We start from the raw sequence: 20,810 nt of genomic DNA, 5'->3' as shown, positions 1-20,810 counted from the left end.
TAACTTCAATAGAGCTGGAAAATATTTTAACTTTGATACACAAAAGATAAGAGTAAAACAATAATTCTTTAACACAAGTCTTTCACTTAGCCTACATTAGATAACACTACAGAAGAAATAAAGTATCAAACATGCTAACATAATGGAATACAATAATAAAGCTTACCAAGTTTCCTTTGTGAATGAATCCATACAGTGATCACTTTCTATTAATTAGTTTACACTCAAAATGGTCCATTAGTTAGCACGAAGTCTATAACATTCTATTTAGAATGATATACACTAAGATTGTTATGGCCAAATCGTGACAACAAGCAGGTGAAATTTAAACATATATATATATAGATATATTGTATGTTACATCTCTTATAACAAAGTGGCACAGAATACTGATAGATCTGCTGATACTAAATTAAGAGCTAGTAGGGTTCTTCATCTTTTAATTCATGATCAATTGATGTTCCCCAAGAGATTTTAATTTTTGTTGCTGGAAGGAACATGCTGTAGTACTTAATGGAAACATTTGAGACAATTAATGCAGTTGAGTTTGATAGATCTCCAAGGTTGTCTGTCATGCATCCTAGGGGCTTGGAGACAAAGACAAAGATAAATATACTCAGCCAAATTCCTTGCTTTTATCTTGGGGAGAAGGATATGTTCATGTCTCATTGCTGGTATCAAGGAGAAATTTATTCTAGATGTAGTTGTATATATATATCCATGAACTAGGGTTTCATGAGATAGGTGATTAATCCCTAGAAATGACAAGAGAAAGATTAAGATTTTGTATCATTAATTTGTGTCTTCTGATCAAGTTTAAGTATAGATTACCTGCATGCATGTTTGATATCAACAAGAATTCAAGTAGTAAATAACCATCCAATTAACAAGTATCACTAACCACATCTTAGGTCAATCAAATTCATTTAATCACAGACAATACCACTAGTAATTAATTCCTTGGTGCTAAGGAAGTTATTATGAACTAAGAAAAAAAACTTGCAACTAAAGCACTTCTTTCTTTTCATAATTTGTTCAGAAAAAAAATAGCACAAAGATTGTCTAGAAGAAGTATATATCAAGAAATAAAAGATAACCATCTCAGTATAAATCCTCAAATATAAACAATAAGATCTATAGAGGAGATCAAGAACTAAAAAGAAAAATGTCACAGTTTCTAGGGAAATCTCAATACAAAAACTTGATCAAATTGAGCTATATCTTTTTAATGCATACAGATAAAATTAGAACATCGAAAATTAACCACTTACTCTTTCATCTCTACAACCAAAAGAAAAAGGAAAAAAAAAAAAAAATCTAAAACTACCTCTCTTTGAAGTTTTGAACCACTACTAGTCATAGATCTCCATGCCATTGAACATAAACCCTAGTCTTCGCCGCCGCCGCCGCCGGTCGCCCTACCGCCACCGTGCTGACTCCCCGACGCCGCAGCCCTATCGCCTTCCACATCCCTATACCTCTGCAAGTACCTCCTCATGGGCTCGGCGTAGTCGTCGAATCCGAGGGTGTTAAGCGCCCAGCAGATGTCGTCGCCGTTCACCGTCTTGCGCTTCTCCTTGTGACACTTGTCCGACGCCTCCGCCGTGACGAAGCTGATGAACTCCGACACGCACTCCTGCATGGTTTCTTTCGCGTCCTTGGAGATCTTCGCGTTCGGGGGCAGGATTTGCTTCATGATGCGCCCCACGTTCGCGATGGGGAGGAGGTGGTCTTGCTCCTTCGCCGCCACGCCGCCTCCGGCTTGCTCGCCGGAGGTGGCCTGAAGATTGTAGATAGACATAGCGTGATGCTCATCAGAGTTGGGGACACTCTCGTGGCCATCGGCCATGGCCAGAATTTAATCTTTTTTCACCGGTAGCCGGTCTCCTTCAGGATGTAGACACGTCGCACCTCAACCTCTCTCTCTCTCTCTCTCTCTCTCTCTCTCTCTCTCTCTCTCTCTCTCTCTCTCTCTCTCTCTCTCTCTCTATATATATATATATATATATATATATACACACACACACACTTCACTATGAGTATATAAGTACATGTATAGGTCTTCTTTGTATTCGAGTCGATGTTTCGAAAACTTAAATACGAATACATGTGAGTTTTGCTGCATCAAATTCAAATATAGCTAAACTAGAAAGCAGACTTATGAGAAAATAAAACATATTTATATCCCTAAAAAGTCAATTAAATCGAAGAACAAGGACTTTAAGATATCATTCATTAAACTTGAAAACTACTTATGTGAAAACATTTCTCCTCTAAGGTTTGATAGTCGCTGAATAAAAAAAAATTAACCTAGTTTCTCATTTATATTTACGGAGGATAACAAACAATAAGGAAAAAAATAATAATTAATTATGCTCGTGTCTTTATCCAATATTATGCCCGTACGATAATACCAATAAATAAATAATGAAATGCAAAGTTGACATGGTCATGGTCCCCATTAATTTAATTTCTCATTTTTAAATGTAACCAACCAAATGCGTGGATAATCGTGCTACGAATCACGTGTGCATGTGATGTTGTGGATCACAAACTATCTACACTATACTTAGAAGAGGCTTTAAATTCGAAGCTCCAAAAAAAAAAAAAAAATATATATATATATATATATATATATATATATTTCGATTTCCTTACAAAGATGATAACTATTTTCTTGCTATATATATATATATATATATATTATAAGAGAGATTACTAGTTCACTGTGTTTAAAAACATTGTTGCATTAGAAAGTTTGGGAAACGAGAAAGATTATCTACTAATTACTTATTTACATTTCAATTAAATTGCCAATAAAAGGAGAGCTAGAGTTTACTTTTAGCTCAATAAATTTGTGGCTTCAAATCGATCGTAAGAATGCGTCAAGTAATGAGATATAGAGTTTCTCGAAGTTGACTTGAATTATTATTCTATTAATTTGGAGTAGTACTACCAGCAATACACTGCTACATCACCACACAACTTCCAAATTATTAGAAGTTGTTTGTTAAAAAAATTCAAAGAAGATTTGAATGCATCATATGATATCCAACAAATAAGACTTTTTAAAAGTAATTTGAACGTGCAAGAGAAAATATTGAAAAGAGCAAAGTTCTTTAGGTTTAATTTGATAGTTAGTCTAGTAAAGGGAGTTATATTAATTTGTGACTTAATTTTCTCTTATTTGCTCAAAAGAAAAAACATCTTTTATGCATTTCTTTCTCTGAATATCTAAGATCTAGATATATTAAAGGTCGGTCGACGCAATTTATATATGTTTTTCCTTTATATTATTAGTACTTATAGTACGAATTATGGAAGATCCTATATTAGTTCAAAGTTCAGAAAGAAACTAAAGATAAATATAGATAATTTAGTGCATGTAATTAATCGCTTCCTTCTTTAAGGTTTCATATAATACTAATGATAGACTATTCCATTAATACACCAAAAATCTTTATTATCATCTTGTTATGATCCTATTTCTTTTTCTCGCCTACTTGGGGCATAGGCAAGTCATTCATATCTCATATATTAGCATACCTTATGAAATGCTTATGTCTAATTATTCTCCACTTAGAAGATATGGGCCTAGCAATGGAAAAGACTAACATAGATTAATCATAATCCTCGATGCTTGTCGAGGCATTTCTTGCAAATTGCGCGTGTAAGGGCACGCCTTTCGGTGCAAAACTAACCAATTATCTCCATGAAATGGTCCATCTCTAACTTTAGCAAGGTAGAAGAAAGCATAAGCAAGATTTGGGAAAGACAGATCTTGTGCTCCATAATTTTTGTATTAGGATGTATATTTTGTTTTATCTTATTGAGATTCTCCTATCATATATGCTTCCACCTAGAGTGGCTAGTGGTTCTCACCTCTCTTTAGATCCCTTTTGGCTAACGGCCCTAAGGAATTGTACCAAAGTGGTATGAGCACTATATTCATGATGATGATGATGATGATGTCTTTGAAGGATCTTGGGGTTTATTTAAGCTTTCACTTCTTGAAGAAGAGTATTTGTCTTACAAAAGACAATACTCTCTTGGTTGGAAGTGATATTTATGTAGATGTTTCAACCACAAAGTAGCTCTTCTATTGGATGACATCCAAAGTTTGCTTTCATTGGTGGAAGCTTAGTGTTTAATTAGTGGTCACCATCAAAGTGTTTGATAGGAAACTGACCCATTTGATAATATCCATGTGGCTTGGAAACAGTAAGATTGAGATTGATTAAATGCTCATGCTTGTACTACTAACTCTCCCAAAGGGATTAACTAAGATGAGACAGTTAATGATTTTCCCAAGTTTACTTTCTTGGGCCAAGTGTGAGCGAGCACCAATTTCATTTGTATTGGATTCTGCCCACCAAAGAGCTGAAGGGAATCTCCACTGCTTGGAAGAATCTTGGTCCATGTCCCTCTTGAACAATACCCATCGAAAAGGACTAAAAAGACCTACTGTGCTTGGGGAGACATCTTGCATTAGTTTTGTCTCTGTTTTAACGATTAAACTATCCTCCGTTGTGCATGTCTTATTCAAGCATGGAGTTGATGACCATACGTCTCTTTTCTTTTATAATCAATTCAAACCGGGGATTCAGGCGATTAGATCGGCGCAATGATGCCTAAAATAAAATTAAAGGATGACAAGATTCCAAAAAGATTCTTTAGCATTTAAAACAAAATTAAAGGCGTACGTTTGCTCTCGGTTCGTAGCTGGCAAGAAGTCCAGCTATAACATTTCATCATCACTATCTAATAACAACTCTTTTAACCGAGAAACCAGAAGATGAGAATGATTTCAAAAGATTAATATCTTCCAGATTTAACATCGATGCTAAGATGAGCTAATTATACATCTAAAATTGTAACCTATTTTAATAGATTATAAGTCCGCAGACTAATCTAGTCAAAGTGGGTAACCCTCCACGATATATAAGCAGTTAGTCTTAGCAAGAAAATAGAACCCATTACCTACTGATCCTGTTCGGCGTTCCTGTTAAACAAAACTTCGATATTTTTTTTTTTTTTAAAAAAAAACATCACCACAAGTTTATATCAAATATTCCTCCAATGCTAGAAGGCTTTTCGTCAAAGATAAATGGAAAGCATGTACAACAAAAAGTCAATCATAGACATGAATGAACATTTGAATGATTCTTCCCCCTGTAACAAGGACCACATAAAAGGTGCTCCCTACGATATTAGATGACACAATTAGTACAAGAAAATTCTCAACATATAAGAGAAGGTTTTCCGGGAAATCAACAAATGAGGATAATAAGACATGTTACAATTCACTAGATCTGCATAAACCAGAGTAGGCAGCTTTGCAGATAAGTGGATGAATGTTTCCAACAAAAACCTCCGAGTTCAGCTTTTCCATATGTGGCCAGATCTGCAGAACATGAAATCCGCAAATTAGCAAGTTTTACAAAGATAAACATTAGCAAAGAAAATTTCAAGGAAAAAAAGGACCGGATCTATCGATTCTCTCCAACCATAGGAAAGTAAAGGGGTTTGTTTTATCAGTTGATGTGAGTACTGAAAAAGCCTCACTTTGCTAAACTACCCAAGTCAGTCTTCCGCTTAAAATCAGCCATGAAATTAGCCCCAAGACTCTCCCATGTGTATAGAAGGAAACCTATGTATTACCTTCTCTTTCCATGTTTGTGGTCATTTAATGTTATTATTTCTTGGACTAACCTCAGTTGCATATTGACGTGAAAATGCCTTGAGATGGCCCAATGTGCTTAGACACCACTGCTCAAGCTCCTCAATGTTGTAGGAATACTTCTCGGTTTCACCATTTAGTTGACTGTCCAAATAATTATATTAGTACTACTGTTATTGTGAGACAACACATCAAGTCAAAGATAGTGGTGCTAATACTTGCCTAGTCTCTGTTGCTCCATTTTCATGGTCAACCTCCATATTTGACAAATCTTCAGGATCAGTAGGCACAATATTTATTTTACCTGAACGCAGATTAGGCAGTTCTCCATCAGCAGACACAGGTGGCAGGCGTTCTGTAAGTACACCAACAAATCTCTTGTATAGTGATAGGAACAGTGCCTGTAAAACATTATAAGACAGGTTAAACAAAGAAACATGGTCAAACAGTTGGAGAGATCTGGAGTGCCAACATCAGATGCCCAAATGAAAAACTATGTTATTACATCTTCCACCCTCCCTTGTCAACAGATTGATGTGATGAAATTTAACAACATTCATTCTTGTTGACTCCCTCCCTAACACTACATAATTGCTGACTTTACATCAGATGGAGAGGTTTACCAGAAAAACAGATAATAGATTGCTTAAAACACTAAATTTTATATTTGGTAGTTGGTGCCTTTGAAACTGAATTTGGATATTTTTCTTCCAAATGTGTCATTTAGCAATAAATACGCCAAATGCAATGCATAGATTTACCTTGCTTTCCTCGAGTGCTCGAGCAAGAAGAGCCTCCTTTGCTTCTAAAGAGTCCCGTATAGATACCTCTTCATCTTTTGCTTTATCAGCATATCCCTTCAGGCGCTTCAACCTCCCTGGCTTTTCAGCCTGCACAGGTTGGCCATCCACAACCTCAAGCTTTAAGTCAGCAGCCTCAAACTCTTTAAAAGCCTTAGCAGTGACTTCTACAGCTACTAGAACACTCTTCTCAAGTGATTGGATTTCCTTTCTGAGATCTGTAATCCGGTTGCAAGTCTTACTAACTGCATTTCTAAGAATCTAGAAGAAAGAAGAATAGTTAGAGCAGATTCATAGTCATGCCTGAAACTTTTAGAACAATAAATTATAGATAGAAGGATTACTTCATCACAACATATTGACATTTAAATGGACAAAATGTGTAAGAGAAGTAATTACTACTTACTCAAAGATAATGAGAAACATCAAACTTAGAAAGTGTAAAACTGATATGTTGATATGATGTATGTTAGATACCAAATAAGAGAATAAATGCAATGACCCAATTAATAGCATGTTTAACTATCATTAACAAATTCCTGGACGGCAAAGCTACTGATGCAGCGTCAACATTCTACGACAATAGCTCAAATAAAGAAACCAGCAGTCAATTCAGGTTATGCAGAATTAAAGCTCAGAAAGTCCTCTAGAAGCCCAAATGTTATGTTTCTTGATATCCTTCTGTATCAGTAATATTGCATCATTTGAGTAACTTAAACTGTACGCAACAAGTAAAAATGTGCTAACATCACTGACCGCTCATATGAGCCATAGTGCACGTGCTCATATGAGAAATTATTCATAAATTCATCTTTGCAGGAAATTCCAAGTCTTCATATTTTTTTTCAGGATTGATGACATGCGATCCTGATATCATAGGGCATGGCGTTATAAGTATGCTAGGAAATGTTTAAAATGTATAAGCATACCTCCCACGGACAATCAGAAACATGGAATTGCTCAATATTATTTGGAGAAAAGACCCACTCAACAATTGCCAGATTGGATATGAGTCGATAACCCATCATTCTGTCAATAGCTATAGCAGTCATCTGAGAATTATTCTTCCAATAGTAACTGACTTCATCCATTAGCTGAATTTGTCTATCCTGATCGGGGCATAACTTGGCAATGATTTGGCCATATCTCTCTAAAACAGTGATTAAATGAGTGAAACTTTTTGAACCAATGTCAAGGAGAGTCTGGATAACAACTTCAATTGCAAATTTGGAGCCATGCACTGGAATTATGGTTTCCTCTATCCATGAAGTAATCTCACGTGCAGTCTTCCTCCCTCTAACCAAACTGTTAAGTTCCTTGGAAAGATTCTGACCGTCTGTGCTTTCTTGACCATCATCACTGTAGTACTTGAAGTTAGGTCCTCCTTTTGGGGGAAGCAGCACCTCCAGTGCAGTGGCATTTTCAATGCTCTGAAGAAGATTTAGGAACACAAGATTATGCAAGATATACAGTTGCGTAAATCAGCAAAGTGTATCATAGCTTCCATATATTCAGAGAACAAAATAAAGGGGCTATATCTAGAGAATCCCTCTCAATGATTTCACCAAGTTATAATTAATCATGATCTCCTGAAAGAGAGCATTTCACCAAAATTCTCAATTTAGACCTATTGGGATCTAGATGACAATATTTTGTTTAGGGTAGACTCACTCTTTTTTCAATTTTGATATTATTTATTATAAATGTTGAGATAAACTAGTTTTCATGTACTAATAAAGGTAATACCTGTCCCTTAAAGTTTCATAATCCATATTCTAATTATGACGGACAGAATCAATCCCATAAGTCAGGGTCTAGCTACAGATTACTAGCCTGGCAAAAACACAGTGATTAGTCTTACAATTGCTCTCCAAGAGCTGTCGCTGAAGTCATGCAACATATAGTTTCATAGTACAAGAAAAATGATGCTTCCAAATATCAGCGTAGACAACCATGACTAGCTTTCCTAACAAAAAGTTTGAAGAATTTCATATCACCAAAAGGGCATTACAAATTTGTTATTTTTGCTCCTAATTGCTGTTGCGCCAACACCATCAACTTTGAAATAAATTCTCTCAAGTATTGTCACTATCTGTTTTTAGTGAATACTGACCACCAAATAACATAGCCTACTCGACTAACCTGCTTGATTTTGTCCAAGTATGATAATCGAACTTCTCTTTCCAGTACTTCTTGAACAAAAACACGTTGAGGGGCCCATCTTGGAAGGTCTTTGACATAAGCCCATTCTTGCCAAGGCCAGATAAACTGAAAATTTGACCTGCATAATCACAAAATTCCCAGATTTGAAAACCAACATACAAAAAATGAGCAAGGCCGTAAGAATTCCTCAATAATTTACATTCACATTATTGAATTTTTAAGTTTCCTCTGAAGTTTATGTAGTCAAGAAATATATTGGAGCTTCTTGGTGGGTTAAGTTCATCGAATATCTTAGGATAGGAAGATCATGCAATGATATGTACTTGAAAGAATTAAATCACACACAACACTTTGCTTACGTGATAGACCTAAACAGCTAAATACTACAGATAATGCATCGATCTTACCAGATAGGTCAGACAACTTAATTAAACTTGCAAAATAGGTAGCAAATAGTATAATCTGACATCAAATACCAGCACATATCCTATCAAATATCAGCATACATTCTAGGACATTGGTCACTTATCATTAATAGATGAGCATTTTCTATACCAGTGAAAACTCAAACAAGAAGTACATTTGAACTCGTTAATAAATTTGATACAGGTGGCAGTACTTGCAAACAGTAGCATCTATATATAAGTTTACATTTTGGTCGCTATTATGTCAGATAAAACAAAAGGAGGATGTGTATACTATATAATACTAAGTAACTCACAATGTATTCATCTAGAAATAGGACGTATGAACCACTATATCAGAAGTAGAAACTTGATTGGAGTGCTACTTAATTACATTTCTACACCATTTAACTTATTTTAAAATGTCAAAGATCAAGAAAGAAGCTTCATAATAAAAATCAACTTACAAGTGATGAGAAAACCATAAAATAAGCCTGGTACGGCACTCCATATCCAAATTGATGATTTTATTGAAGAGAGCACGCACAGCTCCTGCTATAACAGAAGGAAATGCACCTGGGAGTGCCTAGAAAGTACCACATAGAGTTATATTCACAAATATGTAGGACTGTTTTAGCTTGCAGTGATGCAGATAAAGACAAAATAAATTAGAACTAGTAAAAGTTCTAATATTGAAGCTTCCGAAGAATTACCTTGCAAAGGTCAATGATAACCAATGTGTAGTACATTGGTTTAAATGGTGGTTGAGGTAACAGGAGCAGCTGGATAAAATACAAGAACAATTATTCTGCGAATCGACATATGCATGTGTCTATGTGCAGGAAATCAAATAAGCTAATTTAGACATGCTACTATGATTATGGCAAGGAATCAACTTATTTAAGAAACACCAATACCTGTGAAAATATTGTCTCAGCCATCAGATATTCATACCGAAAGGGCACAGGCAAGCCAACCATGTAAAAAGCACATTCCTTGCGGCTATCTTTCCAAGAAAAAAAGATGGCCAAGTCAAATGTAAGCAAATCAGTTATGGATTATTTTAAACAACAGAATATAAGTACGGCAAAAGACTGAAGTTAACAATAGTGCAAGAACAGAAAGAAAAATATGCCAATATGATGTGTGATGACAGTATGTTATCCAGATAACACTACCAAAAAGAACTTGCATCAATAACTGGGAAAATAAAAGGACAACCTTTTTTTACCTGAAAAGGGGTTTCCTCAATATAGAGTCAAATGAGAGAAAAGGATTCATGCAGCCGATCTAATCAATTAAGATTTAAGGGTTTCATGTTGTATATCTTTTCCAGTAGTAACAATAACTAGAGAAAGGATGAGTAGTATTCCAGCAACGATAGTAAATGAAATTGTGCACACGTTTTACATGTCCAAAACTTCAAGTACCAAAAGGTCAAGTCACTCTGAAGACAAGCGCAAAAGATACTGTGACACTTGATCTCTTGTTTCTCAATATATTAACAACTTAAGACAAGCGCAAAAGTACCAAAAGGTCAAGTCACTCTGAAGACAAGCGCAAAAGATACTGTGACACTTGATCTCTTGTTTCTCAATATATTAACAACTTAAGCATGGATAGGGATGGCTTATCCTGCTTAGGAACATATCAACTAATAGCTAGCAAGGGAAAACAATAAACTGCATTTGGGTGCAATTTTTAGCTTTCCCGTCGTCGTAATCTTGCAGATCCTTTAAGTGGTCCCCTCAAAAACCTATTACAAATTTACAATTATGTGAACGCCCAACGACAGTTGAGGCTTGTACAAGTTTACAGGAATGGAATAGTTTACATGCCTCCATCATTATATAGTCTCTATGGTTCCTTTTTATAAAATTTAAAAAAAAAACAGATCTTATATCCATTACTGCCATAAATACAAGAAATAGTGCATAAGTTCTACCTGTACTAACATATTAAAAAAACGCATAGATCTGTACTGCAAAAGCTACTATCCTTGGTTTTACATCATAACAAAATCTCAGAAGCTCAAACAAAAAGTACAATATGAGAAAGAGTATTGATACAAACCATCCATTGAAGAAAAGCAGCACATCCAACAAATACTCTTCAACAACAAATCGGTCTATAGGTTGCATATTCTGCCAGCCAAGGGAAAAACAAACAAAGTAATTAGAGAGGTAGAAAAAGTAGGTATTGGTGAATATGTGTCAAAAATCAATAAGAAAATAATCTATTAGCAAAGGAAAAGAAAATAAACTAGAAATTTAGTAAAGAAAGAGATAGATTAGTGGTTCCATAATGCATGTCTATAAAGTGTCACAACTAGTATCTGATGCCTAGTGCTCACAATTCCCCGCTATGCTACACATTGGAAAAAAGTATAAGTAGGCTCACATAACATATTGAACTTTCATCTGTGGCTTATTTATAAAGTTGAACTCATTATCTGTCAAAGTGTGATGTTAAGGCTTTCACAAATACATACGGTGGTCATGGGTTCAAGTCCTAGAAACAGCTTCTATAGTAACGAGGCTAAAGTTGCTTAAATCTTCCCCACCATGTTGGCAGGAACCTTATGCACTAGGATGCCCTCTTCTTAAATGAAGACAAATTACGATAATAACAAGACTTTAGTCTCAAATATTTAAAGTCTGCTATATGTATCCTTTTGTTCACCTCTATTTAGTTCATCAGTTTGTGCCAGATCAAGGGCTACATATATTTTCATGCCAATTATCCCCAAACACATGTAAAAGTGCAACAGTTGACAAAAAAATATTATTTTGGTAATTTAGACTTCATATTTCAAATGTCGTTACTAAAACCATGTATGATGAATATACATAATATGACGATCACTATGAAAAGAATAGAAAAAAAAAGAATGATGATGGGAAACTTAGATCTGGACAATTCATTTGTTTAACAAAAATCTAGTATTAAAGATGTCTAATAATCAAATATGCCTGACAATCACGAATTGACAAAGCATGCACATAGCTAGAAGCTACCTCTGCTTTATTTGAAGGAAATATATGAAGCCGACGAAGCCTTTGAGGATACTTCAACATGGCTTCATGCTTTTCTTGCTCTCTAGATATTTTGGAATCTGATGGGGAAGGTGCAGGCTGTGCAGGACAGCTTATTGGAGAAAGATTGTGAGATTTTCCAGCCACTAATTGTGCTTCAAATGACAAGTGAGGCCTTGGGACTGGAGGGAAAACAGTAGAATCACAAATCAACAATGGAAGATCAGAAAACATGCATAGATTCGGTCCTGATCTTTTGCACTCCTTAGATATAGATGGGAGTAGTAATATGATGTAGAAGAAGAAAAAATGCCTCCACGCAACCAGTACATGCCTAAATTACATAGAGATCTTATTTACTATAAAATAATTATATAGTGTAGTGGACCAAAGGTGCACAAGGACACACAGAGATCTGATACTTTCAGCTTTCTTTATCATTGCTTCTTAAGTTCCTACATATTGACTGTTTGGAAATTGTGGCAAATAATTGCTCATTTCTTGAGAGTAAATACATACTATGCAAAACGTGGTCAAGGTGCCCACTAATGTGGCTGCATATGCAGCCACTTTGCCGCTCTCAGCTATTAGTGCATATTAGTTTTCAAGATTTGTTTAGTTAGTATGGGTTTCCTACTTTTTATTATACTCTTAGAAATTTAAATACTTTAAAAATATGAAAAGCATGTGAATCTGCATATGCAGCAGCGGAAAACATATGTGCTACGCAGTATCTCTACAACATGGCACTGCACATAATTTTCCTTTGATTACTTGCTTACACTTACGGCTTTTCAGGAATTTGTGAGTGTGAGTTTCTACAAAACATATATTCTTCTATTTCGTAGAAAGTAGATTTTATACACTGCTTAATGAGTTTATGCAATCAGTTGGTGTAATGATTAGTGCCTAACCCCTTGCTCTTGTGGCATATTTTTTGAGTCTGCAAGAGAATTTCAAATTTCAATTAACAGTCTACATCATGCCACCTCCCTTGCTCTTGTGGCATATTTTTTGAGTCTGCAAGAGAATTTCAAATTTTCAAGTAACACTCTACATCATGCCACCTCCATACCCCTTGCTCTTGTGTCTTTGTATGTCTCTGTGTCTCTGGGTGTAGAGGCATCTCTGTGTCTCTGCGTCTGTGTGTCTTTATGTTGTTGTTGTCCTTAACTTTTTAGATTATTAACCAAAAAGAGGCAACTATGATAACTTTATGTTTCCTGGGTTATGAATAGGCCTAGATCAATAAAGCATTATAAACATAACTTTTATAGGGACTAAATTGGACACAAATTTGACTCAAGAAGCTAATGGTTGATTCTAGTAAGGTCTACTTTGATGATCTATGTTGAAAAAAATGGGCCGGATTAACTCCGACCCAACCCGCTATCTGATCCAATTCAGATCAAATTCGGATACATAATTTCTATCCAACACAGATACAAATACGGGTAAGATATTTGAAAAAAAAAATACAAGTATAAATACGGATACAAGTAAAAAAAATACTCTGATACAGATATGGGTACAGGTCAGATATAATTTTTCGAATATGGATATAGGATATTCGTTTACCCATATATTTATTGAATGATTTACAGTTTTAAATTTGCTTATTTAAATGGTGAATATTAATATTGTTACTAATAATATGTTTTATATTATTTGTAGAGATTGATTGTTTTTTTAAACTCTTAATAGTTTGTGTTAATAATCTCTAAAAGAAAGATTATAACTCGTTTTAAATTTGATCTGCATCTGTTTAAAATCCGATCATCTATTCAAAAATTATCTGATCTATATCCAAAAATTGCCTTTTTATGTTTAGTTAGAATATGATTCGAAAGTTTTGCTATTCAACCAAAATACGTATTCAAATTCGTATTTGAACTATAAATATTTGAGTATCATATCCATTTTCACCCATATAAATAGCTTAAGTTAGAAGTTTCCAACAAAATTAAGATACATGAGCTACACTCAGTCCGATGTAAACATGTAATATATTTGAGGCTGCATTAGAGGTTCTCTAAACCTTCTAATATCCTTTGACATATTAGGGTTATCTTTGGTTTCTTGTAAAAATTTATACTCCTACATCTCAGGTTTACTTATTCTTAATCTACTTTGTAGGGTTGCATCCACAAATGTCAACACTGCCAACTATGCAGCTGGATAAATAGAAACTATTGGCTTCTGACAATACCCATATTAACTTTCTTCTGGGGATGGCTTTAATGTCCAATAGAAAAACAACACAATCAGTTAATTTACATGAATTCTGAATATTAATTGATGAAATAACACAGTGTATGTAATAGAAGGGATACCACCTACTAAAAGGGGGTACTTGCTAAATGATAATATAAGAATATATTGCAAGTAGAAGAGCATACCACTGTCAACTTTCCAACCATTACTGGAAAGAACTTGTATGCGATCCCATAGATCTTCAATGAAATCCTGTGAAAGAGATTTGTCATTATCACTATACCTTTGCATGCTTAAAGAAACAACAGTTTTGAAAGGATCTATAGGCAATTAAAAGTTTGAAACATACCTTTGCATGCTTAAAGAAACAATAGTTTCGAAAGGATCTATAGACGATTAAAAGTTTGAAATGCATGCTTAAAGAAACAATAGTTTCCAAAGGATCTATAGAGGATTAAAAGTTTGAAATATACCTATAAAGATGAATTTATACAAAAGAGAAATGTTCACCACTTGTCAGACAACTTAGCATAAACCATGGAGCATAGAAATTTTGACATTTTAAAAGACATTTTTTCTGATGCCTTGCAACAACTTCCTCTTGATGAAGCCTTCTCACCTTTGCGTTGTGCTCTAGTCAACTTAACTTAAGGCATGGATGATAGCAATGACGATGATCATGACTCAACCTCCAACCCAAATAATTTAGTTTCACTACAAAACAATACTATAAATGAGAGCAACCATAATTGCAAATTACCAGATCTGTTCACGTATCACATCTCTCAACTCTCAACTTAATCTACTTTGTAATTTTTCTGTACATCTTAGCAAAATATATCTAAAACAACTAAGCAACAAAACTACAATTGAAATGGAATAGTACAATATAAACCACATGTTGCCCCATGCTCACAAAACATCGTATAACAGGGGCTTAATGCAGACCCTAGAAGAAAGACAATATCTACAAAGCTCTAAAGATGAATACAAGTCGGCATGTCAATCTGAATAATCACTTAGAAATTTGTCAATAACTTTGAGAAAAGTTGTCGATTACAAGAGCGGTGGCACAGGAAGCACCAACCCGAAGTCGTGTGGTATCACAAAAGGTTGTACCTTTTTGCTAGCAGATGCACCATCATCTGGCTCAAATACTGAGAAAGCGATGTCCTGAGATTGCTTTCTGATACTGATATAAGATTGTATAGCAACCATGACTCTATCGAGTTCATCCGGAACTTGCTGCAAATTAAAATGGAGAAGTGATTTTCTAATCTGGGTATATTTGTATAAATAGGGAGTTATTGTACTGATGATGGAACAAGATCACCCTGTTTTCCAAGTGATACGTAAAGCCAAAAGGAACAAATGTACACTTATAAGATCACTGTCTTCAACTAGTATTCAGTAGAATCCTTGGGCTTATCATAGTTCAGGTTCCATTAATACATCCGCGCAAAAGGAAAGAAATTGGATTTACCAAATGGCCCGTATGGAAACCAATCAGGCATCCAGAAAAGGAACAGAGGAGTTCATTATATTCAGGATACTATATTACGGGTCATACTGCGTAGGAAATCTTCTACTATTATTATTGGATGCATAAGGTTCCCTATAATACTTGTTTTCTTCTACTTTCTTCTTCCTCATTTTCCCTTCTTCTCATATTTAATGTAAATAAAATCTATCTTACCTCAACCAATTCTGTACCACCCCATGGAAGACACGCCAAGATAGAACTAACATAGAAGTCAGCACGTGACTGCCATGAAGGGTTTCCAGCTTCCTCATCTACCGTCATTACAGCAGATGATAAGAGTGTCTCAAAGGCCTCAATAATAGAACTTGGATGGATAACTTTGCTACACATCTGCACTCCACAAACAAACAAATAAATAAATAAATAAAATAACTAGGTCATCTCGAATGATATCAAGCCAAAATATATGTAATTAAAGCTTCTTTAGAAATGCAGCAACATTAGGTGAGTTTGCTATAGTCAGTACCCTCTCATAAATAAGTGGACGAGTCATTTTGTGCCTAATGAAAATAATCTTATTAACATGAGAAGAAAAAAGATTTCTATCAACTTGAACAATCCAAAATGAGCTTAATATAATGTCAAGTTCTATATTTAGTATTTATGCATATAATCAATAGCACACAAGGTTTCCACAATATGATTGTTTATGAAGCTTCACTGGTGCTCATAATCCGATAATAAATTTAGAAACACTTGTTTACTACATTTTATATATTAGTTCTTCATAACTTTCCCAAACTTGTTTAGTCACCTAAGGAAAAACAAGTCTATTCCACCTAGTGGGTTCTACAGGTGGAAATCAAAAACCCAAATGTTCTAGTGAAGATTAGCTGGAAGCTGGGCCGCAGAATTTTTGGGATAAAAAATTTGCACTTTGCATAGCAAGAATAAAAGACAACATATGATGCTACATTGACAACAATTTTCTTAATCAAATACATGAGATGTGAAAGTGAGTTAAGAAACAAGTGATGAATTCTTGATGTCACACGACAAAAAGAGCATACACAAAGTAAGCAAAAGGATTTACCGAACTTTTCAATCAGGTATTGACTGAAACAAACACCATATTTGGATGGAAAGTATAGGAGAGGAGAAAATAAGAAAGATATTTTCTCTCGTTTGGGTAGAAATTCTAGAAGAGAATGAAGGAGAAGAGGAGAGAAAAAAATTTGGCGTCTAACAATCATTTTTTTCTCTTCAAAAGTAGAGAGGGAGGAAGAAAAAACATAGATTTTCTCTACCTTTCTCTAGTTTTCTCTTGTATATACAAATAAGAGGAGAGAATTTTTTTTTTCTTCTCTTCCTTTCTCTCCTATTCTCTCTATCCAAATATAGTGTCGGTACGTTTTACCAACTTGATGTTAGGGAATCTCCAGACCTAAAATTTCATTTTGAACCAAAAATTTGGCTCCTTTTGGATTTCCTTCTTGATCATTGACAAGTGTTGCATTGTCATCATATTGTATTATGATACCATTTTCACATTTCACTTTCATGTTTGAGTTCTTACATGTAAATACAATTATAGTTGTTTATAACTGATTATAAAATATTTCTTTATGATGTGTGTTGCGAGCTCAATGTTTTGACAGGATTGTGCTGTGCAATTCATATAAAAATTCCTGTCGTGATAACATAACTAATTACATAGAAAGCACCAAGCAATGGCATCCAATAGTATGTCCAAAGAGTAAGCAGGCTTGCAATTTTCCAATGAAAATGTTTAACAAATTGCATTTTTCAGAAAAGCTAATAGTTGCAGAAGATAAACAGGAAACCAGTACTGCACAAATATATTTTGGTACTTTTCTGGAAGAACTAAAAAGTGACAAACTCATAATATTTCAACAGTAACCAACAATAACAGCAAGGACCAAATGTAAATACGAATGCATTAGCTTACCAAGCCAGTGAGGAAGCGCATCAATATCCGGATCCTATTACAATTTCCAGCATATAGGGCATCCTGAAAAGCCATGGATATAATCATGAACTTTAAAGCTAACATATACTGAATAGAAAATATTTACAAAATGGTGTTCTAAGATACACATCCCAATGCACAAGTATCAACCTCACACTTTCCCATGTCAAATAACAAGTAATTTCCTCCTATCATGCTTAAGTTAAAACTGCTCATATGAACTTCCAAACCTCAAATGGGAAAATAAGATCAATATAATAAAGGTGCAACATCTTCCTAAACTGACTCTGGTTAAACTTAGGATTTATACCATAAGCGATATTTTTTTCCTCTTAACCAATCAAGTGAGCAAAGCGAAAAACTAGATAAACTGCAAATGCACCAAGGGGACAACTGGAGCACCTGTAAGTTAGAATGTGTAATATCGACCACTCTCTTGGCAAAGTCCTCGCTTTCTAAGTTTACCAGACCAACCTAAAAACAGTTCAACATACAAACCAATCAAAAACAGAATAATTAATCAGCAACGAGCTTACAGGAAAAAAAAAGTTAAAATAAAACCATAAAAGATTTCCACAAATCCTCTCGGCGTACCTGGTAAAGAGCAAGGTAACAAAGCTTATAAATGAATAGTTATTTGCACAAATAAAATCTATAATGCACGCTAAATGTGATATCTATATTCTATACAAATTACTATACACAAGAGGTGTTCTGCTATTACTAGATTGTACCTTTAGTTTTAACTTGGCATGTCGCACAAATCATTTGTAAGCATGCAGCTTTTGTAAATGTGCAAAGAACACCTTGAATTAGATTAAAGCTAAAAAAGTTTGGATGGATGATGTAAAGTTTAGAATATTTCAATAATTCAAAGTCCAGTCAAGTACCGATAATCTTCTTTCTTTCTGCTGCTTCTGAAATAAAAATTTGGTGCCAGATCACCCTACTCTCCCCAATCACCTTCCAAGTCAGCCCCTTTCTCTCTCTCCTCCAACTATTCGTTTCCTTCTTACCCTCCCTCTTGACACTTTGTTGGCCTCCACCATTTGCTCGTCAGTTAACATAACAGAATTGCTCACTGATTGCTTTGCGCTCCATCTACTCCTAATCTAACAATGAGATTGAGACCAGAGTAGCCCACTATGGATGAACTCGTAAATAAAGAGGAAGAAAGAGGGAAGAAAGAGGTCGGACTAGAATATGGCAATGGCGGCACGATAGGCACAAGTGGCCATGTAGTGCCATCAACAGATGAGGAAAAAGAGGGCAGCAGATATGTTCCAGTGGGTTCTAGAAGTAGGAGAAAATAAATGGCATCTCTAACAGCAAGACTGGATTCAATGGTTTTGATTCCTACCTAACTTCTCTACAAGCACTTCTTTTCATATTGAGCTCTCTTTTGGTGCTTCTATTGACAGCAAACATCATATAGCTAAAGAATTTTGCTTGAATAACTCCTATAATTTGAACGTTAGAAAGCTTATTCACTACGCTCAAAGACTTTTTAGCCACCTCCTTTTCCACAACTTTTTTGTATTTTCTTGTAGTGCATTATCCTTGTTAGATCAAGATGTGAAGCTCTCAATAATAAAATTGTAGAACATATGAGAATTGATTCATCAATAGGAGGACCAAATGGCGACAAGATTAAGAACAGAAAGAACTTTTGTCATTTTGAACTATTCTGTTAGGAACTCAATGACACCAACAGAAACACCAATTAGCTGATAACATTAGAAATCACTTAATTCCACTAATTTAGCTTCTGTGCTGCACAAGATGGATAGGGTCCTCTTTAAAATTGTTAACTCTATGAATTCAAGGACAGTTGAAAGTGAAGATTGCCAAACAATATTTGATGCATCTAAGAAGCTAACTCGATATAAGACAAAGTAAAATAATACACAAGAAGAGAACTTGAATATCAATTTGGTAAAGAAGAAATTGTAGAAATACACGTGCGACATCGTTGTATCATTTACATACCAATACTCCATAAAAAGGAATTTTGTGAGGCAACTGCTCCGCGCACTGAAGAAGGAGCTATTTGAATCCAGAGAACTCAAATTAGTATTTCAAAAATATTCAAACCAAAAAATACATTGTGTGACATTAATCCAATTACTCTCTGTATAATACAGTCTCTTTCATGCCAAAAGACCAACTATCAAAAATAAAAAAGACATCCTACCTCAAAGATTGCATCTTTAGAGTGTTCAAATTCTCTCCATAGTGCACCATAACAGGTTTCCTATGATACAAACAGGGACAACGATCAGTACCAAATCAGAGACGTTCTACACCATAACAGGTCTCCTATCATACTCAGCCGGAAGCATCCAAAACAATACGAAACAAGATTTAATGAAATATTTACATGCACTTTAAAAGTAATGAAAATAACTGCAATCATGTAATCCTATTGTTCAACAATCAAATCCACCATAGTATGAGAAACAACAACGACTACCAACTCTTGGGGTCATTAACATGTAGTCGAGCTGAAAATTTGACAGCAAAGCCCATAATATTGCTCACCAATTTCTCAGCCCGGACCACGTCAGGATCATAGAAACAAGAAAGGAAACGCTAAAAACCTAGGTTTTCAAGAGTTAGATCAAGAATGAAACCCAAAAGGACACTTAGGGCAAAGGTGATGCAAGGAAAAAGCGATTTAGATAAATACTAACGATGTGTTCCTTGTAGTCGGTGCCACCGCCGTACTCCGGACACCTGTCGCCGATTCGAAGCAAAAGATTTCTCCAGCTACTCATGGCTGCCGGGAAATGGGAGTCGTCGAGAAGAGGGGAGAAGAGGGAGAAGGTTTTGGAAGGGTTTGAAGCCGAGATCCAGAACCGAGTGAGAGTTTGGAACTGATGTTATAGACGACGGGTTTGAGTTTTAGGATCCGCTAATGGATCCGACCTGATAAGCATCTAGGCGACTAGGCGTCGCACAAATTATGTATCGGATCGAGTCCAAGGATCATAAAGTAATTCAACCCGATAAACTTAAAAGCAAGGTGTATATATATCTAT

The 20,810-nt window shown here is 35.1% G+C and overlaps 2 protein-coding genes across 2 annotated transcripts; both read right to left on the bottom strand.

Annotated features, from left to right (window-relative positions):
* Positions 1-1,333: 1,333 nt before the first annotated feature.
* LOC140791144 (nuclear transcription factor Y subunit B-3-like) lies at positions 1,334-1,810 on the bottom strand. The gene has a single exon (XM_073141551.1). The coding sequence runs from the start codon at positions 1,799-1,801 to the stop codon at positions 1,388-1,390; it is 414 nt and encodes a 137-aa protein (XP_072997652.1). The 5' UTR covers positions 1,802-1,810; the 3' UTR covers positions 1,334-1,387.
* Positions 1,811-5,119: 3,309 nt separating this feature from the next.
* Positions 5,120-20,619, bottom strand: LOC140791153 (nuclear cap-binding protein subunit 1). Its single transcript, XM_073141563.1, has 19 exons — positions 20,463-20,619; positions 19,964-20,023; positions 19,759-19,815; positions 18,172-18,243; positions 17,749-17,811; positions 15,993-16,169; positions 15,416-15,541; positions 14,482-14,548; positions 12,065-12,264; positions 11,121-11,191; positions 9,965-10,049; positions 9,761-9,829; positions 9,515-9,633; positions 8,623-8,761; positions 7,410-7,910; positions 6,442-6,741; positions 5,903-6,081; positions 5,713-5,824; positions 5,120-5,404 (listed from the first exon to the last, which is right to left on the bottom strand). Exons 1-19 carry the CDS (start codon positions 20,544-20,546, stop codon positions 5,297-5,299), a joined length of 2,589 nt encoding a protein of 862 aa, XP_072997664.1. The 5' UTR covers positions 20,547-20,619; the 3' UTR covers positions 5,120-5,296.
* Between the last annotated feature and the right edge of the window lie 191 nt (positions 20,620-20,810).

This window comes from Typha latifolia, chromosome 6, assembly GCF_019914945.1.
Source record: "Typha latifolia isolate L0001 chromosome 6, TyphaL0001v2, whole genome shotgun sequence".
Lineage (NCBI taxonomy): Eukaryota > Viridiplantae > Streptophyta > Magnoliopsida > Poales > Typhaceae > Typha > Typha latifolia.
Note: the sequence above shows the minus strand (reverse complement) of the source record. Positions and strands in the feature narration are given on the sequence as shown.